General features: G+C 51.3%; 1 protein-coding gene across 1 annotated transcript in view; it reads right to left on the reverse strand.

Moving 5' to 3' along the window:
• The window catches only part of DDX24 (DEAD-box helicase 24), a 133,992-nt gene extending 106,775 nt beyond the window's left edge, over positions 1-27,217 (reverse strand). The window contains exon 1 of the mRNA XM_069637982.1: positions 27,070-27,217. Within this exon, the coding sequence (XP_069494083.1) occupies positions 27,070-27,150 (81 nt within the window). The 5' untranslated portion in view covers positions 27,151-27,217. The remainder of the gene's footprint in view (positions 1-27,069) is intronic.
• Positions 27,218-27,824: the final 607 nt, after the last annotated feature.

Genomic DNA, 27,824 nt, shown 5'->3' on the forward strand with positions numbered 1-27,824 from the left:
TTAACACTGCCAGTGTTTATCTCAAAATAACTTATTTCCTCTTGCATATCCTCCTTGAATACATTATCTTTCAACGCCTCTGCAGGCAAGCGCCATGTGGGTATCCTTCCCCGTGGCGGTCGGTATTGCCACACTACCATCAGTGGCGAGTGGTCCGAGAGGACCCTTGCTTTAAATTCTGCATGCGTTATTTCCGGCATTAATTCATGCGTGGCAAACACATAGTCTAATCTAGTATATAGGCCTTGAGGGGCCACATAGTGTGAATATTGTCTATCTTGTGGATGGCGTGCCCTCCATGCATCGTCCAGCCCAAAATCTGCCAATAATGGGTCTATCTATCTTAGTGTCTGATCTATCTATGTTTGGGTTTAACACACAATTGAAATCCCCCCCGCCCCCACAGCACAACCCCCCCACCACTAAGTTTGCCATACGGGGTTCTGAAGTACGCAGCCATATCCTGATTCGGGGCATAAGTATTTACTATACATATCTCCCTATTTTCCACCAGTCCTTTCATAACCACCATTTTACCGTCTGGTTCCGCAGCAGAATGCAACAACTGGAACGGGACATGTGGGGCCACCCATGTAATTACCCCTCTTGCGTATGCTGCCCCTACTACAGTTCCTTTCCACTTCTTCCGTATCACTTCCAGTTTTTCCTGCGTTAAATTAGTTTCTTGTAACAAGGCTATGTCCACTTTCTGTCTGCGCAGGTACATCATAACCTTGTTTCTTTTCAAATAACTATTGAGCCCCCCGACGTTCCAAGTAACTATCTTAAGGTCTCCCATGGTGCATCTCGTTTCCCCCGGGATGTAGGCTCATACCCGAACTGTACACCCTCCCCAACTACAACAAACCACTGCACACAACCCCTTCCATTCCCCCTCCCCACCCTACCCTACCTCAACCCCAACAAGTGCCCAGCTCCATCCCTGGATCTCAGGCTCCCCCGCGTTTGGACCTACCCTGGAACACCCAGGCCAAGACCCCAGCAGGGTGTCACCGCACTATCGGTGACCTAACTAAACTCTAGATGGGAGGGATTAGCTCTGCAAGGCTCCCTAGAAAAGCAATAGTCACAGTGCTCACGGATCATGTTCTTTTCCAACCTGGTCATACCAGCCCATAAACTACATCAGTTACTATAATCAAGTCCCATAGTCTTAAGCCGCGACACCCCCAGGTGCCCCTCCTGCGCATACTTATCTCCTCCTTCTCCTTTTCCCACCTGGATGTCCGACTCCTGGGGGCAGCCTTGCGTGTCGAGCCACCCCATAGCATCTTCCGGAGTTTCAAAAAAACAAAGTTCTGTTTTTGTGGAAAACTTTTAACTTCGCCGGGTAAAGCAACATGTACTTATGGCCCGCTTCTTGTAATCTTCTCTTGACAGTCCCAAAGTTCATTCGGCTCTGCTGCACCATCAGGGTATAATCCGGGTAGGCCGTTATGTTTGCCGTCCCTCTTTGTACCGTTCCACCTTTACGGAAGTGTTCCAGGATCCTTTCTCGATCCCGGTAGTTAAGGATCTTGGCGATCACCGGCCTAGGTGGATTGCCCGGCGGCAGCTTCCTCGTTGGAGCCCTATGCGCCCTTTCCACCACGAACCCCTGGGACAAAACTCCTCCGGGTATCTCCTGCAACAACATAGATTCAATAAACTCCGTGGGGTTGTGGTCCTCTGCTCCCTCCGGCAAGCCAACAATGCATATATTATTCCTCTGGGCACGTCCTTCCGCCTCCTCCGCCTTGTTCTCCAAGTTGCCCACACGCTGCACTAGGGCGTGAAGTTCCAACCTGTGTGAAGCACAGTCCGCCGTGTTCAGGCCCACCTCTTTCTCAAGGTTCTCAGTGCGCTCCGCCAGTGACCCAACATCCTGCCGGAGAAGATTCACATCCTCTTGCACCGCCCCAACCTTGAGCTCCAGCGCTGTTTTCAGTTCAGTCACAGCCAGTTCAAGCTTGGTCTCCCAAGCCACCTTCAGGTCAGCGATCGCAGCAAGGACCTCCTGGTTCGTGCCCATGACGGCCATGCTCCCAGCAGGGGCCCTGTCCTTGCTCCTGGCTCGGGCAGCGTCCTGGCGTATTCGTCTAGCGTAGGCTGCTTGCCGTCCGTCTTGGAGGTTTGTTTTACATGGCGCTGCAGCTATAGGTCGTAGGTCAGCCCCACCACTTGTGGTCTCCAGTCTCAGCGGGAGCAGACTGCTGTTGTCGCTCGCGCTCAAGGGGCCGCCCTAAGAGTGTCCAAAGCCTAGCTCTTGATCGCAGGAATGAATTGTACCCTCCCACGTAACCGTGTGGATCCCCTCTCCAACTCTGCTGGGCATCCAAGGGGATGTCCTGTGATTCGTGCCTGGTTCGGCAGCCGGTAACTGCTGCAATTTAAGGTTCCTGGTCTCGAGTGTCAGGCCATACCTATGGTCCCTGCAGCATCCATTTTCATCCTGAGTCTACCGCCCACAGGGATCTGTTATGGCAGTGCCAGATGCTAGTAATGTTCATGCTTCTGGCCAGAGCAGTTTCATTCGCGACAACGATTATGCCGGGCTCACCAACCCCGGGGAGCCCACCCCAGCTACCGGGCAACCGTCAAGGTCTGCTCTTCCTGCCGCAACAGGGTGTCAGCCAGTTGATTCCTTCTTTTGATACTCCTCGACCGACTTCACCTTCAGTTGGGAGCCGGCTACAACAATGTCAAGTGCCGCTAGGGGCACATAGGGGCAAGCAAAGTTCACACGTGGCAGTGTGGGTCCTCTCTCCGACCCCACTAGCGGCCCCGGGCACTGCGGGTCAACAGCTGTAGGCAACCTATGTCCAGGCTCGCAGAGGGCCTTAGCAGGTCCACCCGCACTCCTCCTGTATCCCACTCCTTGCCCCCACTCCTTCCCAATGCCTGCAGGGTGATTTGATCTATTCGGGGTGTTTGTGTCCCCTGTGCTGGCAGTGTCTTTATTTACCCCAGCGCTCTTCTCCGCTCTGGGCCCGCCTCCATCCTGAGGCTTATCAGCTGGCCATTGTTGTCTCCGTTTCACCACCAGGAGAGAGAATGTCTGAATCTCTGTGTCCGCAGACCAACAAACTGACACGAGCGAGGGGAACACTGACGGATTGCATTTGTGCTCAGGATTTTACCCCCTGCCCTCTGGATACTGGATGTTGCGTTTGGGATGCACACCAGTCCGCCCCCTGTCGCTCACCTCACAGAGGTCCGTACAACCAGCGTCTCAAAGTCTGGCCGTGGGGACCTGCCGCCAAAGCCCAGCTTCTTGTGCAGTCTCGGTGTCCGAGTGCACATATGCGCGGCACCCCCCAGGTGCCGTGCACGTTGCCGCCAGTCTGGCGCCCCTGTCGCCGGCTCCACAGGCCAGTTGCTGTTGGGCTGGGGTTTGCGCGCTTGCCTCGTCCTGCCCCGAGATGCCAGGGGCACTGCCACGTCGCAGCCGAAAGATATCGCAGCTCCTGCCATGCCACCCACACGGTCCTAGCGCCGGCCGCCACTCCGCCTCCAATGCTTATTCCTTTAGCGATCCGGCTGTCGGGAGCATAATCTGCTCATCCATGTCGCTCTGCTGGTATTGCTTCCCATCACACAGCCCACATCACAATGGCTCCTTCAGTGGGTGCTATAGCGGGTCCGCACGTAGGTTCCTTTGTCTTGGAGCTTCCCGGGGCCTCTGCCATCTTGCCTCCGCAGGTCTCCGTCTCCAGGAACTTCACCCTCTCATACCCGGCAACTCCTCACTGTATACGGGCTCCACTCCATCGGCATCTGTGCCCAGTGTCCTCGTGCACTGGCACCTTCTTTTTGGTCTTGCAAGGGCTCGTGCTTCTACACTGTTTCACCGGATTAATGTAGGATCATCTGGAGCTTCTCCACGAGCACGTCCGCTCACATGGCCATCTAGCCACGCCCCTTGCTCTGGCTTCTCACTTCACCATAAAAATTCAGGACATCCTGTCTTCACGCTCATCGTCCTCTCGCCCCATCTCCCTCGGCCCCCCTCTGGCCGCTTCTCTCTCTACTTCTCTCAGATAACTGACAACGTTTCTAGACAAGTCCCATCTATGAAAGTGTCGTCCAAACAGGTGCTCCCCTGCTCCTCCCGAACCATCAAGGACCACATTGACACCCTTGCTCCAGCCTGGGCTGATTTCTGTAATCACCCCTTCGCCACTGGATCTTCGCCCTCTTTCCTCAAGCACTTCCTTGTGTATTCCCTCCTTAAAAAGCCCTCTGCCGATCCCACCTGTCCGGCAAACTATCGCCTGATCTCCATCACTCCTTTCCTGGCCAAACTCCTGGAAAAGCTGCCCACCTTCCAGCTTACTCTCCACACTGAATCTGTTGGTGGTCTCCATGAACATCAGTCTGGCTTCAGAGCAGCCAGAGGCACGTAAACTGCTCTGCTGAACACTGGGGAAGATCTGCTCTCTAATCTAGACTGCAGCCTTCCTTTTGTCCTCATGCTCCTTGACCTTTCCTCTGCTTTTGGCACGGTCAATCACGCCACCCTGATCAATCAACTCTGTGAGAACCTGTGCGTCACAGATCAGGTCCTGGAGCGGTTGACCTTCTTCCTTCTAGACTGATACTGCCAGGTGCAACTTGACTCCTTTTTCTCTACCAGCTCCCTCCACATGCAGTGTTCCACAGGGCTTTATCCTCGCACCCTGGCTATTCAATGTCTACTTGGCCCACCTGATCTTTACCCTCTCCTTCAACTTTCAGTGTTATGCAGATGACACTCAACTCTCCTTCTGGTTCCCCTCTGCCTCCTCTCCCCTCTCGCTCATTCCTGACGGTCTATCCACAATTCAGGATTGGTGCTCCGCCAACATCTCTGCCTTAATGCCAGAAACAGAGATTCTTCTCATTGGTACCTCTGCTCCAGCTTTCCCTCTCTCTCTGGCCACCCTCCTTGGGCCCCCTACCATCTCCTTCCTGTGAGGCAAAAGACCTTGGTGTCATCTTCGACTCCACTCTCTCCTCACATCACGGTCCTTGAAAAGAAGGTACACTACCAACTGCACCTCCTCAGCGGTATTCTTCCCTTTCTCACTTTCCCCCAGAAGCTCACTGTCTCCAGAGTCCTGGTTCTCTCGAGGCTGGACTAATGCAACAGCCTCTTTCTAAATCAGCCTTCCTCTACTCTCAGTCCTCTGCAACTTATCCAGAGCAGGACTGCAAGATGTATCCTTGGCCTCAAGCCCAGGGATTGTATCTCTCCATCCCTGAAATCCCTCCACTGGCTTCCGGTGGCTGCAAGGATCAAGTTCAAGACCCTCTGCATTGTCCACAAGGCATTCTGGGACCGGGGCCCACACTACATCCAACTCTCTCTTCCAAAATACCTTCCTTCTCAAGCTCTTCACTCAGCCACCTCCAACTTTCTGAGGATCAGATGCTTCGCCAGGCAGAGAGTGGGGGGGGAGGGTAAGATCTCTCCTCAACAGGTGCCTCCCTCTGGAATGGTCTCTCTGCCCCTCAAGTTTACGGAAGCAGCTCAAGACCTTCATTTTCTCCCGTTTTCTCTCTCTACCTCCCGCCCCTGCTGACCCACCTGTCTGCTGCACCGACTGGTTGCTTGGTTACCCCCAGGGTCTCACTGGGTACGAGGGTCCTCCATGATCAGCTCCCACCCCCTCTGCACTGGCCTACCACACACCTAGGGGATGTAACTGTAATTCCTACAGTCCCCCCAACTCTTTGCACTTACCCAGAGCTGCACTGCACTGACTGCACAGAGCAGTGCTGCCCTAATTGCACTCCCCCCCTTCCTTCTCCCTGGCACTTCCCCCTCTCCCTTCACGTTGACGCAATTGCACAATCTGAATGACACAATGCCTGTAAGATCATTTGTCTGGGCTTTCCTCCCTTGTCTTGTCGTGCCTAGAAAGACTTGTGTACAGGTGTCTTATAAATGACATTATACCACAGAAATCCAGCGCACCATGCACCAGTTTTCCACATGTCCCTGGTCTAAAAGGATGACTTTAGAGACCATTGTGGAGTCATCGGATGATCATCGAACTACACTAAAAGTCATTCCCACATTATCATGCTGTTAAAGTAATCAGCAAATGTCTCGGAATGGTAGGTGATGAGCTCAGGATGACTTAATGAATATGCTAACATAATCCCTATTTTGGAAAACCCTTTGTTCCTGATGATTTTAGGATGACTTGATCACTTCAAGAGATTGCATGCTTGGCCCTGATTTGGGGATGATTCTGGGATGACCTGCTGATTACTTCAAGAGCATCGCCATGAAACAGGTTTGTTCTTGATGATTTGGGGATGACTTACTGATTACTTCAGAACAGAGTTTGTAGGACGATATGTGGACTAATACAGATTGTTATTCAGCTTTTGCTTAGCTTCACTTGTGTTGAATAACGCCCAATGTGGCAAGGGTAAAGCTGGAGACTATATTAGGCCAAAGCGGAATGCCTAAACATAGCATGCACCCTCTGGGTGAGAATCCTTTGCCATACCAGTCAAAAGCAGACACCCAGCACCCACACAATCCCTAATGTGGCAAGGGTAAAGCTTGATACTATGTTGGGCCAAAGTGGAAGCCAGAGGCGTAAACATAGCATGTACCCGCTGGGTGAGAATCCTTTGCCACCCCAGTCAAAGGCAGGAACCCAGCACCCTCACAATCACTACATGTCGATGCTGAATGCACCAATATATGTCAGTATTGACATGTATTCATTCACACAGTATTCATGTTTGCTTTGCGCCTAATACCAGTAATTATACAATAGGAAAACATGCCCACCATGGCTCTGCCACACACTCCTGTTGGCTTAGTCTTTAAAAATGTCTTGTCACAACAAGAAAACAATGTCCAAACTGGCTGCACAATGCAAGCGAGTCTAGATGCCTAATAATGGCCAGCATTTTCGCTTTTTTGATGCCCAGTGAAAAAAGCTACGCCACAGTGAGAAATGGCTTGACTGGCTGCCCTAGATGCCACTTGGTCATGGAAACCGAGTAAAACAAAAAACGTCATGCCACAGCAAATGGCTAGACCGGCACATATCCTTGATCTCTGATCAATAACCATTAAAAGGTGCATTGGGATTCCAAGATGGCCACTGAGGGGAGAGAAGCGTGGTCGTGGAGCTCTCAACCCGGGGCCAAAGAAAGATAGATTAAAAGAGCCTTCCCAGGCAGGGATTTCATGATGTAGGCTTAGGTGGTGGAGTGCAGCAGCCCAGACCCCTGGGGGACCGGCAGAGGCGGGTGTGCAGCCTTCGCCTCTGCGGTGTCTGAGGTGCAGAGGCACTGCGCCTGGTGCAGGACAAGCTGAGACATGCTTGCAGACTACAAGCAAGAAGAGCCACTCAGGGAGACCTGGTGCAGTCAAAAGGACCCAGTGCAGCTGCGAGCTGGGGTGGCGGAAAGCAGCTGCTGTGGGACGGCTGAGGAGCCCGTCAGGAAGGAGCTGCCTGCAATATTGGAGGCCCACTGGGGCTGGATGCGTGGAGCGCCAGCTGGAAAATCGAGGTGGGACTGAGGCGCCCCATGCCAGAGAAGAAGCATCTCAACAAGAGATCAGGAGGAGCCGGAGGGGCCATACCCGTAGCCCACTGCTGAGAGCTGCGCAGTGGAGAAGAGCACCCGGAGCGACCAAGAGGCCTGGGAGGGGCCGCATAGGCTGAAAGGCAGTGACCCAGAGGGGCTCGACTCCCCCCCGCCCCCTTGGGAGGGAGAACAATCACAGGTCAGCGTGCGCCCTGGGCCAAGGAAAGTGTACAAGCAGGTAGAGGCTGCCCAGTGCAGGCAGTGATCAGCCGGCAGTGATCACTAGCTTTGAGCAGAGTGACAGTGAGGAGTGGGGGGAACGCAGCGGGAGGGCCCCTGCCCAAGCTTTGTAGTCAGCACTTGCAGAGAAGACCAGGGGAGGCCCTGTGGTGTTTAGCCAGGGCGGCTTGAGGCCCATTTGAGGTAAACGTTGGATTTTGGAGATTAATATAGTGCCTTAGCCAGCGCACCCCCATCTAGAAGCACAGCAAGGGAGACAAGGGAGCAAGAGGCGTACCATGCATAGGAAACAGTGATCAGTGGGGTCTTGGCCTCCCCGGGCCAATCCCGAGACCGAACAGAGGGCTAAAGAGTCCATCTATATCCGTGGTGGGCAAGGAAGAATAAGGGAGAGGCTATTTGGATGGGCTCAGGGCAGAGTGATCCTGGTACCAGGGCCAGGAGGAGGGTCATTTGAAACCCGAGGAGGAGGACAAACAGTGGATCACCTGCGCATAGTTAAGAGTGGAGTTCCAACACCCCTGCACGGTCAAGGGCAGACCCACAAAGCAGCGGAGGGAGGAGGTTCCTACGCCCTGAAAAAGTGTCTAAAAGATGTCCAAAGGGTGAGACACGATATCAGGTAGAAGAGGAGGGGGCAGTGCTCCCACCCCCATCAGACCTGACTATGCACTATGTCCAAAAACAAGGGGAAGAACAAGCACGCTACCCCAAAGTCAGTGAAGAAATCACAGGGGGACAATCTGCTGCAGAGGCTCTGGTGCAGACACAGCGAGGTACCAGCTGGGGAGATCAGGGGCCCGGGGCATGAGAGGATTTGGGGGTGCTGGCATTCACAGCAAAAGATCAAGTGGTCACCCAGGAGGTCCTTCCCAATGCTTTCAGGATTTTGCGAACACCATTCAATCGCATTTGAACATGATGCGAGCAGAACAGTCCCAATCGTTGCAAGAGGTGAGGGGGGTGGACATAACGAAACTAGAGGAGCAGACCGATGCACTGGAGAGCGCCATACAAGAAGTCGCAGAGGACACAAGGAAGATTGACAAGCTGGCAGAGCAATTAGCAAGGGTCACGCAGAACCTCGAGACAGAGCGAAAACCTTGAAAACCGCTTGAGAAGATCTAACTTCAGAATAAAAGGCCTTCCTGAGGCGGTGGCGGACAAGGATCTACACACGATGGCGCAGCAAATGTTCACAGACCTGCTGGAGGTGGAAGACTGGTCGGGAATAGAGCTGGACTTCATACACAGACTGGGGCCAAGGAGAAGAGAGTCAGAGGCCAGACCACGAGATGAAGTGGTGGCCTTACACAAGTACGGGTAGAAGGAGAAGGTGCAGCTGGCTGCCAGGAGGGCCAGATCAATCGGCTACAATGGCTTGGACATTCAGCTATTCCAGGACCTAGCCCAGACCACCCTGGTGAAGTGTAGGGTTATGGGCCTGGTGCTGCGCGCCCCAATGCAGGCAGCCATACACTATAAATTGACCTTTCCCTTTGGACTACAGGGAAACAGCATCGGATCACCAACTGCGAGGAAGGTACAAGGGTCCCAAAGATTGAGGACGAGAGGTCACGAAGACAAGAACAAAGACCTGTGAGAGAACCGCTCAAGAGGAAGATGTGGGAGTAGACAAAGTTTACGATAAGGGGCTCAAAATAATGGGGCCTAAGGGGCCCAGTTAAACCCCCCGACGAGGGGGCAGGAGCGCCACGCTGGGGGAAAAGAGGGGTTACAGGAAGGAATGTTGTAGCCCGCATGGGGAGGAAATTAGGAGAAAGGTACTGCAGGGCGGTGGGTGGTACAAGATGTCTTGGTTTATCTACAGGGTCTAGGGCAGGGGTGCACAACTGATGACAGAGGGCCGAAAGTACCCTACATGATGGCTATAGTGGGCCGAAAAGTAAATGTGGGTGGGGCAGTAGACGTGGCGTGGCAGGAGGCTTTTTCAACCCCTAATTTTTATTAAACACTATGCCCCATAGACCCCACCCCTCAAGCAAACACTATGCCCCATGGCTCCCTCCCCTCATGCAAACACTATGCCCCAAGGCCCCCACCCCTCAAGCAAACACTATGCCCCATGGCCCCCACTCCCCAACCAAACACTATGCCCCATGGCCCCCACCCCTCATGCAAACACTATGCCCCAAGACACCCACCCCTCATGCAAACACTATGCCCCATGGCCCCCACTCCCCAACCAAACACTATGCCCCATGGCCCCCACCCCTAATGCAAACACTATGCCCCAAGACACCCACCCCTCATGCAAACACTATGCCCCAAGACACCCACCCCTCATGCAAACACTATGCCCCAAGACACCCACCCCTCAAGCAAACACTATGCCCCAAGACACCCACCCCTCAAGCAAACACTATGCCCCATGCCACCAAGCATGCACCATGCATACATACTCATACAGACCCCAACCCCCCCACCCCTGCATACAAACAAGCATACACCAGGCACCCATACAGACCCGAACCCCCCACCCCCAACTCAGTACACAAACTCACAAGCATACACCATGCACCCATACAGACCCCACCCCCAACTCACCATACAAACTCACAAGTATACACCATGCACCCATACAGACCCGAACCCCCCCACCCAGAATACAAACCCACAAGCATACACCATGCACCCATACAGACCCCAACCCAACTCACCATACAAACTCACAAGTATACACCATGCACCCATACAGACCCGAACCCCACACCCCCAACTCAGCACACAAACCCACAAGCATACACCATGCACCCATACAGACCCGAACCCCCCACCCCAACTCAGCACACAAACTCACAAGCATACACCATGCACCCATACAGACCCCACCCCCAACTCACCATACAAACTCACAAGTATACACCATGCACCCAATACAGACCCGAACCTCCCACCCAGCACACAAACCCACAAGCATACACCATGCACCCATACAGACCCCACCCCCAACTCACTATACAAACTCACAAGTATACACCATGCACCCATACAGACCCGAACCCCACACCCCCAACTCAGCACACAAACCCACAAGCATACACCATGCATCCATACAGACCCGAACCCCCCACCCCCAACTCAGCACACAAACCCACAAGCATACACCATGCACCCATACAGACCCCACCCCCAACTCACCATACAAACTCACAAGCATACACCATGCACCCATACAGACCCGAACCCCCCCACCCCCAAATCAGCACACAAACAAGCATACACCATGCACCCATACAGACCCCACCCCCAACTCACCATACAAACTCACATACATACACCATGCATCCATACAGACCTGAACCCTCCACCCCTCAACTCACCAAACAAACTCACAAGCATGCACGCATACAGACCCAGACCCCCCCGACCCCCACATACACTTCACTTGCACACAAACATTCAGGCAGACCCGACACACACCCCACCCCCACATCTCAAAACACACTGCACTTGCACACAACACATTCAGGCAGAACCGACCCCCCCCTCTCCTCCGCATCTCAACACACACTGCAGAGATACAAATACAAACACACCCGACACACCCCCCCACCTCCGCATCTCAACATACATACAAAAACAAAAAACACAGTCATGACGGACACGAGAGACACACAAACATAAAACCCCCTCCTCCCCATGTACTTACCCAGACGTGCTGGAACGCTGGCGAGGCTTCTGGCACTACGGCTGGCGTGGCAAGCAAGGCTGAAATGCCTTCCGGCATCAAGCCTTACTGGCCACACCAGCCGTAGTGCTGGCACTCCATTGGTGCAGCACACACGCACTACGTGGCTCGTAGGAGCTGCGCGGTTCGTGTGCACTGAACCAATGAGGGCCAGTGTTTTGTCCGGCCCGAAAGACAAAGACTTGGAGCGCGGCTGATGTTGCTTGTGGGCCGCCCTCCATTAGGAAAGTCTTTGTGCCTCGCGGGCCGGATAAAACGGCATGGCGGGCCGCAACTGGCCCACGGGCCGTATGTTGTGCACCCATGGTCTAGGGGGACGTACAACATGTTTACACTGGGGGTTTACTCTGTGTTGTTACAAGGGCTCAATTCCAGGGATGGAAGGTCGGTGGGAGCTAGAGGCTGGTTGAGCCAGCCCAGGAAGGGTGGCGTGGTAGGGGGAAAAGAGGTGGGAGGGTGAAGGGAGAGGGGGAATGGGGATATCCCAACGGCAGCCACTCAGTGCGAACGCAAGGTACGACAACCATGGGAAAAAGGGTAGTGCTTCGGGTGACCTCCGTAAACGTCATAGGGCTTAATTCCAAGGTTAAGAGAAGGTGGAACAGTTCTTGGGGTGGGGGGGGTAGTCGGGAATTGTATACCTGCAAGAGACGCACGTTCGGACGAGAGACAGGCATAAGATAAAAATCAAGGGGTACCACCATCGGTTCCAATCCAACGCCCCAGCGAAGACGGGGGGAGGGGGATGGGGGTTTTAATCGCTATTTGGGACATTCCAGGCCATAGCTACAGAGGGTAGGTATCTGGCGGCCTCTTTCCAAAGGGAGAGGGGGGGCATACACAATGGCAGCAATCTACGCTCCCAACACAGAGCAAGACTAGTTCTAGCAGGCGACACTGAACAAATGGAGCCTTTTGCCAAAGGGCAGATAATATTGGAAGGCGACTTTAATCTGGCGTGGGACCCAAAAGAAGACTGGAGTGCAAGGGTGTTCCACAACCAGGTGGTGCCATCTGCCTGCTTGTAGGAACACATGGGCCAATTGGCATTGGTAGATAGCTCGAGGGACCAGGTGGTGTGGGACGCGCTTAAGGCTAGATTGAGGGGGGAGTTGTGCCAGATGATGTGCCAGAGGGACAAAAAACTAGGTCTCTTACAGGAGGAATTGCAAGCTTAACTTAAACAAATAATGGCTCAAATGGAAAATAACGCTGGGAGTATGCTGCAAAGGGAATATCTGCCTATTAGGGGGCAATCAGATGTTTTGCAGACTAGAGCGGCAGAGCGTTCATTGCTCTACCTCCAAAAGAGGTATTATTAGCGAGGTTGATAGGAAAAAATAAGTTTTGGGACACTACTTAAAATAAAGGCAGGGGGTGGGGGCAAGAAAGCACTGCTCTACCTGACATAATTGTGTTCTTCAAAGAATGCTATTCATCCCTGTACACAACAGATTTCCATGAGGAGAGAGCCCAAAGGGAATACCTGTCCCGGTGCCCTTTCCCTAAGATCACTCCACAAGAACATGAGGGAGATATTACTCCCAAAGAAGCAAGGGCAGTTATAGCTGCCTTGCCATCAGGAGGGGCTGGGCAGCTTTCCAGCGTGTTTCTACAAAACCTTTAAGAGAAGCAGTGATACTGCGCTTAGTCTAGCTCTTCAACTCTTTGGGGGAAGAGGGGGGGCATGGTGCCTCTCCCCGACAATGGAAGAAGACAAGGTTGTGCGGCTTCCAAAGCCGGGTAAGGATGTCACTATGCGGTTCGTACCGGCTGATTGCCTTTATTAATCTAGACACAAAGATCTACACCAAGGTTCTGATGTCACACCTGGATAAGCTCCCAAACTGATTGAACCCAACCAATCAGGATTTATTACGTATAGGCAGACCTGCGATAACACTCAACGGGTCCGTCTTCCGATTGAAAATGTAAATACGTCTAGAACCCCTGCACTTATACTAGTGATGTATGCCGGGAGGCATTCGACCAGGTCGAATGGCCATTCCGCTTTCATACCATGGGGGTTATGGGATTCAGTTCTAAATTCCAATTGTAAGAGCGAACTACAAAACTCCCTCCTTGCACCTGGCAATCAACAGGCAACTTTCCCAGAAGATCAAGGTCTCACGAAGCACTAAGCAGGGTTGCCTGCTCTTATACGCCATCCACCTGGAACCGCTCTTGGCCAGCATTAGGGGCTCCCCAGATATTAGGGGGATTCCCTTTGGGGGTGAGGAGCATAGAGTCGCAGCGTTTGCTGATGACATGCTCCTCTTGATCACAGAACCAGAAACCTCATTCCCAGGGATCTCACAGAAACGTCTTCTCTTTGGGGAGGTGGCAGGGTTAAAAATAAATGCCCACAAGTCAGAGTTATCAAACTTGACCGTCCACTCAGAAAAGGTTCTGAAATTGCGAGGTATATGTGATGCTGGAAATGCATCGGAGGGACAGGGCCTCCGTATCCTTGTCCTTTACTGCTTTTTATTGTGTGTTCTGTCGCGTTTTCCGTGCAGAAGTTCATGTGGGACTCCTGGCGGTGCAGCTCTCTTTCTTGTGGTTTGGTGAACGGCCCTGTGGGATACCCTTATGGCACCCATGGGTTGGGGTACAACCCTGTGCCCCTAGTGTATGTTTTTGGGCACCTGTGGGCGGCCCGCAGAGCAGGGTATGGGCTGGTGGCAGCTCCATGCTGAATTTGACAGGTGCGCGGAGTATCCTCCATTTTGGGATACCCCGGCCCTGCCATTGGGATCAGTTGATTCCTGATGGAAAACAAGATGGCCCCGGTGGCCTCTTGTTTTCTATTACCCATTACCTTGTTTTCCCAAAGTCCTGGAAGCCCTGACTCTGTCCCTTCCCCCTGGCTGGCTGTTGGGTGGAAAGGCCATATATGGTGTTGTTGTGAAGGCCCGGTTAGACTAGCTGGAGCCTTCCCGGTGATGTATGTTGTGGGTACCCTCCTGTGGGTGGGACCTGGATGAATAGAGTGTGTGACGAATATGCATTCTGTGTTGTGGGTGTCTATATCTGGTGGTTGACACAATGACTGAGACAACCCTGCCCAAAACCGGTATGAATGCAGCTTGGAGTGTTGAATGGCTCGGTACTTGTCCCAATACACAACTTGTTGCGAGTGTCTGGAGAGAAGTGAATGGCCTGAATACCTCGTGTGCCTGATTGGCTGCCTGCCTGCATGAATGCCCGTAGTCGTGATTGGATGCTTGAGTGTGACCCAGCGGAATGAATGGGAGATCAACAGTATATCTGGGGACCTCTCACTGCTAGGAATGGTGTTCAGAAGCTGAAGTCCACTACGACGAGTAACTGGATTAACTGACGCTTGACCTTGAAGCCCTGCTGGATGAGAAGAATTGCTGTTGCTCTCCTTCACAATCTGAAAGCTGCTGTGCCGCCAAGGATTGACCCAGAGAGGACCTGGTAAGGCGCCCTCTTCCCGAGCTACGAGGGACCATCGTGCACAGCTGATCTTTGCCAAAGCTCCTTGGTAGACAGACCTACGACAGGCTGCCGACCCGATACGGGGACTGCTGCGGAACTCCAAGGAGAAGCACTCGGACTGTTGTCCGCCACTGTCGACGACCACCGTCGCCGACCGGAGCCGCCGTGCTCCCGTTTGCCTAAGAACTTCCATTGATCATCGGACGCTCTCGCCTGCATCGTCATCCGCTTGTCTCCCACTGGAGAAGGCCCGACCGTCGACGCGCCGAGGAGCATCCACCGTTGGGTTTCCCGCCACCTAAGGACCACAGAGACGCCGACGACTCGACGCCCTTGCTGGGCCACAGTTCTTCATCATCTCTTTGCAGTCCAGAACTATAGTCACCGAGGTGCCCTGCACGCCTCTTCCTTGCAGGACGCCAACGCTCTGTCGTCGACGAGCACCGCTAGGAACGAAGCTGCCACTTCACTGCCGTAGTTCCACCCGTTCACCGTCAGATGTTCGACGACCCGTGACTCCCGCCTTAAAAGGGAGGGCACTCAAGAAGGGCCGTCGATTCCCCGACACCGAATGCCAAGTTCCCCGACACCTTTCGACGATCCGTGGCTACCGCCTGAAAGGGAGGCACTCAAGAAGGATCGGTAGACGCATCGTCGGAGAACTCTACTCCACCAGTTACATTGGGAGGGTAAAAACCTTAATAGGAAGAAGTGAGACTATTGAACATATGGACTGGGCTTGTGCGATATATCTTATTTTACAGGTTGCCCAGGTGGGGGGGGGGATCTCCACACAGAACTGTGTCTAGGGTACGGGGCCAGTATTCTGCCTACTGTTTCAAACATCTTGCGTTCCTTCCTATCTCTATTGCTGGTTTCCTCGTTATTAATCTGTGTGACATTTTAACCGTACAGTTGATGCACTTTAATGAGATTTGATAACATTGGTGGTACCACTTTAGAATTGTATATATTTATCATTATTGAATTCCAAGTACAAAGTGCGTTATTGTGATCGTGTACATACCCTTGAATATTAATTATATAAAGACTGTGTTTTCAGTAATACAGTGTGTGGACATTCCTTTCGGGGACTACACTGTACTTAAGAACCAGCCTGCATCACCTCCTGAGAAGCTAGGCCTTGATTGCTCGTCCATTGCTACTTTATAGAGAATCTTGGCTGGGGTCTTCTGTGCCTCTCCTCTACCATATAGAGAGCAGAAGTACAGACACCCCCTACCAGTCTTTACAGTATAGTACCCTATAGATGGGCGGAAACCGGCATTAGATATTTGGGGGGTCCAGATTACTGGTTCTCCGGTTGCTTGTTACAGTGCTAACTACCCGCCTTTAGCGGAAAAGCTGCACCGGCTGCTGGCAGAATGAGTGCCCTTATCAATATCCTGGAGTGCGACGATAAATGCCCTCAAAACGCTTTGCCAAAAATCCTGTACTATTTCACGGCCCTGCCTGTGGGGGTTCCCCAAGGTTTCTTCAGGACCCTTCAAAGAGTCATTTATCTGGAAACGCAAGAGACCCAGGGTAGCTATGCAGATGTCAGCGTCTCCCAGAAGCAAGGGAGGGGTGGGAGCGCCAAACGTCAGCCTCCATTTCCTTTCGGCTCAAATCAGAGTGATCCGGGATTGGTTCAGGGGCGATCGCGGGAAGGTCTGGTGTCGAATGGACAAAGCAGTGGTGGGCTTGTCGCTGAACGAGGTGTTGTGGCGACCCAAGGGGGATAGACTTGCAAACATTTACCGAAGCAGGATAGGGGCCCCTAGTGGGGGACTCATGGGATGAGCTGGTGCATAGGGTGAACTCGACCACCTTCTCCTCCCCACCAACATCGCTGTTTAGGAATCCCCAATTCACACCGGGTATGTAAAGGGGTGCCTTGAACGGGAGGGAGGCGGCAGGGTGCCGCAAACTACATGAAATGTTCTCCGTCCGAACATGAAATCCTTTGCACATTACAAGCAGGGCTTTGGGCTAGATCAGGAGGAGAGGTATCGCTACTCTCAACTGAGGCACTGGCTTACAAACCCAACGGTCAGGTCAGTGGCCACAAGGGATCTCACGCCCTTTGAACGGTCCATAACGGCAGACACGGGGGACAGGCATTTGGTAGGAGCGTTATATGGGATTATAGCAGTGGGGCAAGGAGCCAGGCATGGCACTATATGGAGCAGTGGGGCAGCCGCTGGAGGGGGAACTTTGTACTCCGTTATTGGCAGATATCCCCAAGATAATATGGGCCGTCCCGATTCAGGAGAAGTGGGTTAAGTTAATGGTCCAATGACACCTCACCCTGAAAAACTACATACATTCTACCCAACAGCGTCAGCCCTCTGCTGGAGGGGATGGGGGAACTGGGTTTGTGGAAAATATCTGTTGGGCATGCCCAATCATACAGCCTTATTGGAACATGATCCATGTAGCAATTAATAGTATTTTTGGGAGTCAGATGTCAGACAACATAGGGATGGTCGTCCGGGGAAGGGGCGGGGTTTTGAAAAATCTACCCTTCAAAAAGACATACGTCATCATGATAGTGGCGGCAAAGCTTGCGGTGGCACACAAATGGAAAAGCTTGCCCCCCACAGAACACAAAAGGGTTAGTAAAATCTGAAACTTTGCAGCACTCGAGTGGGTGACCTATTCAATTCAAGGGGATTACCAAAAGGTTTCTCTCAGACTGGGCCATTGTCCTGCATCACCTGAAGCGGGACTCGCAGGCCGCATGGTGCCCGAGAAAAATGAGATTGCTGGGGCGAGTACTCGCTCCACACGGGGAGGACGCCTTCACACGGGGAGGACGCCTTCACATTAATGGTGGCGCTCGCTGGGAAGTTCTCATGGCTTCCTTCGACTCCTCTAAAGTCACCATTAAGGTCTACCTTAATGGCACTGTCATGGTCCAAGGCCCTGAGGCCAATCTCCTCCTCTTTGAGAGGCGCTTCCCTCACCTCATCAATTTCCTCTCATCTCCTTCTGTCCCCTCCTCTGCCCACTTGGCTACCTTGCCCTCCCTCGCCTCCCCCTCTGCCCTTCCGAGGGCTCTTTCTCCTCCGCAGGGCATACCTCTGATCGGTTTCCCTCCCCGGAAGGCCTTAAGGCTGGCAACCTTCGTTATATTGCCACTCTCAACTCTCGCTCTGCTGTCAAACACTCCTCTGAGATCTGCCACCTCCTTGAGGAACTAGACCTTGATGTCCTTGGTCTTACTTAGACATGGCTCACGGCCAGCTCTGTCACAAGCTTTGACCCTCTCCTCCCTGATGGCTACAAGACCCTCTCTGCACCCAGACCCTCCCGGGCCGGTGGGGAGAGGGACTAGTCCCGATCTTTCATAAGTGGATTCCTACCTCTATCATTCCCACTCAGACATACTCCAGTTCTGAATGCCTGGTCTGTAGGCTCTCTCTCTCCTACCCATTCTCTTACTGTTGCTAACATCTACCGGCCTCCTGGTCAAATCACCTCATTTCTCTCTGAGTGGGCAGACCTCTCCTCCTCCCTCCTGGCCTCTACCATGCAATTCCTCCTCCTCTGTGACCTCAATATCCATTTAGACTCTCCTTGTTCCTCCTCTCTACTCTTCCGTGACCTCTGTGACTCCATCTCCATACCCATCCTCCCCTCTAGCCTGACTCACTCTGCAGGGCACACACTCAATGTCTTGATCTCCTCTGACCTCCCCCCTCCATCCCTCGGACCACTCCTCTCTCCTGGAGCGATCATTCCCTCCTTTCTCTCATCTCTCCGTCTCTCTTCCCTCCGCTCCACCCCCCAAGACTAGCCTACCCCAACATTGCCACCTACCTTCTTGGACATCTGGCCCATGAAGCGTGTGTCAGTTGAGGCTTTCGCCGCCAGCTTCTCTCCCCCCCTCCACCTCTGGCTGTCTCACATCCTGACACAGCCCTGTCTCTGCTCTACTCTTCAATTTCTGATACTCTTTCCCCTGTCATGAGGATCTGTTTGAAGTCCAAAGCCAAGTGCAATTCCTGGTATAACTCTGACCTAGCTACACTTCATTTAAGTGTAGGGCGGCTGAGAGGATATGGAGGGCTTCTTGTTCATCTTCTGACAAACTGGCCTGTCGCATGCTCCAAAGGCAATACCGACTCTCTGTCCTCACCAAGAAGAGAGTCCATATTCAAGCCTGTGTCTCTGCTGCATCTAACAGCTCGGCCGAACTCTTTAAAATCTGCAAGGAGCTGGCCAACCCTGCTGCAGTCTCTACCCCTCCTGTTGCCTCCCAGGTTCCTTGCAATGCCCTTGCCTCTCACTTTATCTCAAAAAGCCAGGACATCCCGTCCACCCTCTCCTCTCCCCTCTCCATCTGTGCTTTCTGAGCCTCCTTCAGCCACCCCCCTCACCCTCCTTCTCGTCCTTTCCTCTTTTCTCCCCTGATGAGGTCGCTAGACAAGTCCAATCTATGAAAGCCTCGTCAAAACAGGTTCATCCCCTTTCCTCTAAAACCATCAAGGACCACATTGACACCCTTGCTCCGGCCCTTTCGATTTTTGCAACCACTCTCACGATCCTTCCCCTCCCCTCTGAACCACTCCCTTGTGCATCCTCTTCTCAAGAAAACCACAGCTGATCCTTCTTGTCCGGCTAACTATTGCCCAATTTCCATTAATCCCTTTCTGGCCATCTCTCAGCTTAACCTTCATTCCGATTCTTTTGGCTGTCTCCATGACCAGCAGTCTGGCTTCAGAGCTGCCAGAAGCACGGAAACTGCTCTCCTGAACATCTGAACATCTGTGAAGATCTGCTCTCCAACCTTGACTCTAGCATTCCCTCTGTCCTCATCCTACTCGATCTCTCTTCTGCCGTCAACACGGTCAACCATACCATCCTGCTCAACTGTCTCCGTGATAACCTGGGTATCACCGATCATGCTCTGCCTTGCTGACCTTTCCTCTCTGATCGGCCCTCCCAGGTCCAACTTGGATCCTTCCTATCATCTATCTCCCGCTCTACCCGTGGTGTTCCCCATGGGTCTAACCTCTCGCCCTGGCTTTTCAACCAATACCTGGCAACTCTCGCTAACTGCATTGCCATTTTATGCTCGAATTTCTAATGCTACACTGACAACTCATTTTCAGGCTGCCCTCGGCCACCTCCTCTCCCTCTCTCATCTCCGATTGCCTAACTACCATTCAAGATTGGTGTGCCGGCAATGATCTTTGTTTGTTTGTTTGTTTGTTTATTTATTTATTGTGCGCACCAGACCCTAGGGTAGCAGGGCGCAAGAGAACAAGGAGGTTTACAGCTTAGTTAACGTTTACAGGTTACAGATTAGTTAACGTTACAGGTTACAGGCATAGTGGACATTTCGAATCTGCAGGGTAGGGCAAGTGCAAGTGCAGATATGGCGTAGCTAAACAGTCAAATCTATGGCGATCAAACAGTAAAAGCAGGTTAGTACAAACATTATAAGAAGACGTTACGTATAAAGTGACATACGCTATGTCGCATTCTCAATAAGCCATTTTATGGTGTTCTTTCTGAAGTTATTGAAGGTTTGGTCAGATCTGAGTGCAAGGGGTAGGGAGTTCCATAACTGTGCTGCCTTAACTGGGAAACTGGAACCTCCAATGGTGGCTAGTTTGAATCTGGGCACTAGGAGGCAGTTGGGGCTGGCTGTCCTTGTGAGTCTCGTTGGATTTTTCCTGTTGAAGCGTTCTGAGAGGTATCGGGGAGCTTTGTTGTTTAGGCATTTGTGGATAAGGGACGCAGATTTAAGGTTGATTTTTTCTTGGGTGGAAAGCCATTTGTGTTTTCGTCTTATTTCTGAAATGTGTGCACTTCTGGGGATACTTAGGGCCGCTCTAAGTGCATTGTTTTGGAGCACTTGGATTCTGTGGATGATTTGTTTGGTAGTCCCTATGTAGAGGGCGTTGCAATAATCTAATTTCGATAAAATGAGGGCTCTAGCTAGAATAAGACAGCTGTCCTCTGAAAGGAATGGTTTCCCAGCTCGTATTAACTTGCATGTATAGGCAGTGGATGATGACAGTGAGTTCACCTGTTTGGTGAAAGATAGTGTCGCATCAAGGTAAAAACCTAGGGTTTTTACTTCTCTGGCGACCTTGATAGTGTTGCCATCGATGATGAAGGCGGAGTAGTTTTGGTTAAGTTTGGAGATACGGGCTGCCGTGCCCAGGATGATGAGCTCTGTTTTGTCATCGTTCAAGCATAGGCCATGGTTGGCCATCCATGCCTGAACGATGCTATAGACTCTATTCACCAGAGCCAGATCTTCGACGTAATCCCCAGTAAGTGGTAAGAGAATCTGAGTATCATCTGCATAGTTAGTGTAGGTGATACCCAGATTATCAAGATCGTCAAAGAGTGGCTTGGTGAAGATGTTATAGAGTGTCGGCGAGACGCAGGATCCCTGGGGCACTCCGCAGGTGATTGGGATAGGGTCTGCTGCCGCTGCAGGGGAGAACACCCTCATAGTCCTGTCACTAAGAAATGATTGAATCCAGACTATAGCCTCCTCTGAGAAGTGGGCAGCCGAGTCCAGGTGATTACATAGGACTTTATGATCCACCAGATCAAAGGCGGCTGAGAGGTCTAGAAGGAGGAGGAGAGCTAGTTTTCCCTCGTCTCTGAGTGAATCTATTTGGGCTTTTAGGTCGATAAGGGCAGTCTCTGTGCCGTGTTGCGGACGGAAACCGGATTGGCGGGTGTCGAGGAGATGGTTCATCTCAAGGAAGTTCTGGATTTGGGTGTATGCTACCTTGTCTAATATTTTTAGTAGGAAGGGAACCGTGGTGATGGGCCTGTAGTTAGTAGGAATGTTGGGGTCCAATGTTTGCTTTTTTAGGAGGGGGAGTACCCAAGATTCCTTTAGGTTGCGGGGGATGGTGCCCGTAGTAAAGGAGGCATTGATAAGTTTTGTGATAAAGGGGGCTAAATCCCTAGCCGCATCCTTGATCAGTTGTGCGGGGCATTGGTCGCCTTTGCAATTAGAAGGTTTGAGAGTCAAAATGGTCTTCTCTACCTCAATTACTGAGACCTTGGAGAAACGGAATTGGGTGGATTCTGGGTTGTTGGATGTGGGAATTTTGACTATCAGAGGTTGAGTTGGCAGAGAGGCTTTCTTTAGGGCAATTTTTGTTTGGAGGTTGGATACTTTGTTGGTTAGTGCCAGTTGTATGTCTGTGCACCAAGTTTTGTCTTTGATGGAGTCATCCTGTACTGTGATAGGAGTTTCCAGTTCCTTTAGGATGGAGAATAGCTCCTTCATGCTGGAGTTGGATTGGGAGATCCTATTATTATAGGTTTCTTGTTTGGCCTGTCTGAATGCCAGCAAGACCAAGATCCTCCTCATCGGCACACCATCATCCTTTTCCCCTCACTCTCTGGCCAGCCTCCTTGGCCCTCTTCCTAACACACCTGCGAGGCTAAGAACCTCAGGGTCATCATTGACCCCACACTTTCCTTCTCCGCCCATATCTCTGATGTCTTTTCTAAAAAGTCAAACTTCCTACTGCACCTCCTCAGAGGTACTCTGCCTTTTCTCTCCTTCCCCCAGAAGCTCACTGTCTGGTTCGCTCTAGGTTGGACTATTGTAACAGCTTCTTTCTAAATCTACCTGCCTCTATGCTCCGCCCTCTGCAACTAATCCAGAGCAGGACTGCAAGACTTGTCCTAGGCCTAAAGCCCTGGGATCATATCTCTCCAGCTCCGAAATCTCTCCATTGGCTCCCAGTGGATGCAGGGATTAAATCTAAAACCCTGTGCATTGTCCACAAGGCTTTCTGGGACCTGGGTCCAAAATACCTTCAGCTCAGCTATCCCTCCGCAAATACCTCCCCTCTCGAGCTCTTCACTCCTCTACCTCTAAATCCCTCAGGTTCAGTTGTTTTTCAAAGAAACGAGCTGGGGGTAGATCTCGGTCTTCGCTTGGGGCCTCCCTCTGCAACAGCCTCTCTGCCACTCTAAAACTTGAGGAGAACCATCTCTGGTCCCGGAAGCACCTCAAGACCTCCCTCTTCGCTTCTGCCTTCGCTCCCCCTCTCCCCTGCTGATCTGTTCTCTCTTGGCACTGTGCACCTGGACACCCTGTCTCCTCCGGGCCCCGGTACCTGCGCAACCTGGCCACCCTCCCGCACTGCCTCCAGGCCAACATTTGCACTGGGGTCTGTATCTGTACCCATACAGCCCTCCCCCCCCCCATTTTTCTTCTTGCACTTAGCAGACCTACCCTGTCTGCCACTTGCTGGCTGCACTACCACCGTTTGGTGCCTTTAATTTATCTGTTTCTCCTTCGCTGTGCACTTTCCACTTCTCCCCCCCTTCCATGCATGTTCCCCCCCTCCCAGGAACGTGCGCATTCTCAAGGTCACTGGGCCTAGTAAGAGTTGTTTTGTTCTCCCCTGTGCCCCTCCCTTGCCACGCTCTGAAACACTTGTGTATGAGCGCGATCGAAATAAAATATCAATATGCCTGAAGTTTCTAGGGGAGGAGAGGACTAAAGGGGGGGGGTCTAAAGCGGTGCAAGGGCCTGTACACCGCTGACAAGAGAGCTGGCAACTCACAGAAACTTGGGACAGGGAACCATCTACAGAGTGTATGGACTCGGATGGAGCGCGGGGGTGGGGGGGGGGAGACAAGACTAGGTGCGTTGTTGGATACATGTGTTGGGATCGAGGTGGGGGCGAGAAGGGACAGGGTACACATGTGTTCTTACTATTGAAAATGCCAACGAACTACATTTTTTTAAGTGCATTGTTACCATGATGCCACACACACACCTCAACATTCACTCGCTTATTCACACACATCATTCACTCACTCAGTGCACGAGAGGATCAGAAGTGACCTTCCCATACATTTGATATCCCTCTGCACCCGTTCCAAATAGGCACAGGAAAATGTTCCCTTTGTGCTTTGAAAAGTGCACCTCTTTTGAAAATCAGGGTTTACTTGAAAATGCCTAGATTGCCACCCTATCCCTTTGCACAGTTGTGCATTTGTTGGGAAAAGAGCACCTCAATGTGCACAACTATGATGCACACATTTAAATGTCCTTTGTGCATGGTTCACCACCTTTTTGGCGCAAGTGAAGTGAATGAGCATCCCATCAGTTGCACCAAACACGTTTTGAAAATCGTGGCACGATGGTTAATCCCTACTGATCACTTCTTTACGCTGTACATTCATTTCAGAGAGTGTGGTTCGAGGCGTCAGAGGTGAAATAGGAATGGGATATGTAAGGGAGGCATGGTATCACAATTATGACACTGACACAAGAGGTACGTGTTTCAAAAGCTTTATTCAATTTTCGGGGTTTTGAAAACTCCTACTTTGCCCTATAGCTATGATGGGAGTACTCTCTACCATCAAATAATAAAGTAGACGCAGTCCTAATCAGTCTGTCAAATCAAAATGGCCTATACTAACAAAACCTAATAGCTGCCCTATCTCTTATACAAAAAGTGTGTAAAGGGGAATATGTATGCAAATGAAAATCAATGTTATAAAATAAAGGCTCAAGATGGTTAAGTCAGCACTCCTTCCCATGTTGGACAGCACAGAGTAAGGCAGCTCCTGTAAACAGGATGACACACCCTGGCTCAGATTCTCAAAAACAAGGCAGTTCAAAACCTGGGTCGAGGACCGCTTGGCCTTTTACGTTAAAGTTACTTATTCCAGTTCACAAAAAGTTCTTTCACTGTTCAACAAAAGTTCACCTAGGTCTCCCTCCACCAGGCTTGGACATCTTATAGCTTTAACCGTTCACAAAGGTCTCCCTCAGCAGGGCTCAGGCCTCTCAATCAACAAGTACCTGATTCAATGTAGATCTCCCTCAGCCGGGCTTGGACCTAGCAATCACAGCACTTGCAGGGGTTCCCTTCCACAAACTTATCACACTTCCGGGCTGCTTCAGCCAGGCTCGGACCTTTCACTGATGTTGAAGACTTTCGAATGTGCAAGCCTTTTACCGTAGACCTACGCAGGACCACTTCGACATTCTCTTCAGCTCACACTCTTATGTTATTTAGCCCCAGTGTCTCTTGGTAGTTCAGTACCATAAGCGCAAAAGTTCAAAGAAATCTTTCTCTTCAAGCATTCACCTTTTCACGTCCCCTTTAACCAGGGTTAATCTTGACCATTAAGCATTTCAGAGTTCATTCACTTTGTTGCTTTATGACAAGATATCAAATACTTCATGGAGACTTTTGCGGGGGCTACTTACTTATGCCGGACCACTTCGCTACTCTGTCTAAATTACTGATAACTGTGAGGCCAGTTAAAGTTAACCACAGTTCTGCCTTCCTTCGCTTCTCTCATCCACATGAGTGTAGCCTTCAATTGTGAGATATATTGTTGCAACTTCAATATCTTTCCTTAACACACACCAGCCTTTCATGTCGCTCGGCAACTCACCGGCTGTGTGCATTCCTTTCTTGTCTTTGCGGTTTTAATTCACGAGTCAAGGTTAATCCAAAGGCTTGGCCTCACCTTCCCAACTCTGTCAGTCACCCAGGAGGTTTGCTGGCATCCTTGAAACACAATGTAGTGTTCTTGTCTGGGATTTGGCCTTCTCTGCGTAGCTTTCACAGCTCTTCGGAGGCAACAACCTCCTTCAGGGATCTCCTGGGTTTCTCTACCCTTTGCTCTCATACCCATGTCAGTCGCTCTGCTCCAGTAGATTCGCCTTCGGCCCGAACTTCTGCTCCTTCTCGCGTTTCATCTTACTTAAGAGTGTGTATCTGTGTTCTGCCTTTTATCCGTGTAGGGCGAGCCTGACTTTCCCTGACCCGATCAGCAGGACCTGTCCAATGCAATGCTTGGATGTGAGTCTGTCTTTCACCAGAGTGCACCGGTCCAGTAAAAGTGTTTGTATAAGAAAGGGGTGGGAAGTTGAAGTCTCAAGATATCCTCCTGGTAGTATGGGGTCATGGTGTTAAGGGGGGGGGGATCACGCGTCTTGTCACTGAGTCTACCAACCACACTCCCCGACGACCCCGCACCCAGGTGATCCTCCCACACTAGTCAACCCCAGGAACTGGATCCAAAAGCGATGGCCGTCTCCTGGCCATCTGGATGACAAGTCCCGGGGACTAGCCAATGAGACACCCTCTAGTTTCCCACAGAAAGGACACGTGAATGAACAGGTGCATGGGGTTTTCACCGTTTCTGCAGTCATTAACCCCACATTTGCTCTTGAGCAGGTATTGTGTTGAATACCATTAGCTCCAGAGCAGATACTGTGAGTGGAATCGTTCACCCCAGAGTATATACTGTGCATGTCATCATTCTTGCAGAACAAGTATTGTGTCCGTGGTTATAAGCCGCAGAGCAGGTATTCTGTGATATGTAAAGGATTAGCAGGTAGTCTATCAAACGTCATTAGTTCTAGGGCAGGTACTGTGTCTGGAATCGGTATCCCAGACCCGGTACTGTGTCTGTAATTATTTGCCCTAGGGTAGGTATTAGCTATAGAGCAGGAATTGTGTCTGCACTCATTCGCTCCAGGCCTTTACCATTAGCCTACAGAAGGTAGTGTCAGATCCTATTCGTTGGGATGATGCGTCTGCAGCCATTATACCCAGAGCAGACAATGTGGCAGCAGTTATTATCCACTGAAGGGTCATTAGAGCCAAAGGAAGTACCGGATCTGCAGCCATTGGCCTTGGGGAATCATTACTTTCAGGGTAGCCACTGGGGACAGTACACGTCTGCAGTCATTAGCCAGCGCAGGTATATAGCTACTTACACCAGGCCACGGTCTGTCTAGTAGCTGCACAGCAGTTACTGGGTCTTTGAGCATTCGCGCCTGAACTGTACCGTAAACAAGCTTCGGAGCAGCTACTGTGTCTACAATACGTTGGAATTTCAAAACCAGCTGTTTAGGAAGTCACGCACTTACAATTTTTTATTTGAACACGTGACGAGTACAACACAACGAATTACTGATTCAGCTGCAGCCTCTTACTTCAACGTGCATTTGCAGAGGCTGCAAAATGGCTCCTCTCACCAATATAACAACACAGGGGTGAGAATGATCTAAGGTAATGGACGTTAAAAGAAATGCAGATAAACTTAATTACAAGAGCCGGAGCGCGTGTACTCACCTGATGCTGCCTGGAAACTGAACAAGAGCGTGTGCTAAAGGGGGAACGTATGTTGCTTTCATTATCGATTGAAACACACATTTAAAGTCCCTGCGAGACCCGAGAGTATTATACATTTGTCTAAAAGTTTGCCGACGCTTTATGAAATGCCTTTAAAGCGTCCTGACGTTTATACGTAGGACGTCTACGTGTATAGGAAGAGAATCACGGAGGAAGGACTCGTCCGTGCCATGCTTTGGTATTATTTAGGTGCCCGTGGGTTTATTTTTTTCTTTTTGGGTTTTTGTTGCAGCAACAGTGATCTTTGTGTGTCTTCTTGCCCGGCAAATAGTATCCCTATTCCCGCCTCTCTCCGCACCCAAACTCAAGTGATTAATGGCCGAGAGGAGGAGGAGGAGAAGGAGGAGGAGTTCCCTTGCCATGATTTGTGTAACTTTACTGCCTGTAAGATAGGGTGACCAGATTTTAAAAATAAAAAACTGGGACATGGTAACTAACATAAAGGTAGGACTAACTTGAAAGTGGCTGTGTAGGCACTACACTTCAGTGGTTCCATGTGTTAATATCCCCGCAAAAATATTGCAATACAAAAATATTGCCATATTTTAGCAGTGATCTTGAGCCATGGACACCCCTGCAACCGTTGCATTATTTTTAATTGTGTGAGGGACACCCCCGCTCCCAAAAATTATCCCCCCCAAAAATGTTGCCTATGGCTAGACAAACGACCATATGTACAGCAATATTTTTGGTGG

Source organism: Ambystoma mexicanum, chromosome 14, assembly GCF_040938575.1.
Source record: "Ambystoma mexicanum isolate Mex_15411 chromosome 14, UKY_AmexF1_1, whole genome shotgun sequence".
In the NCBI taxonomy this organism is placed as follows: Eukaryota; Metazoa; Chordata; class Amphibia; order Caudata; family Ambystomatidae; genus Ambystoma; species Ambystoma mexicanum.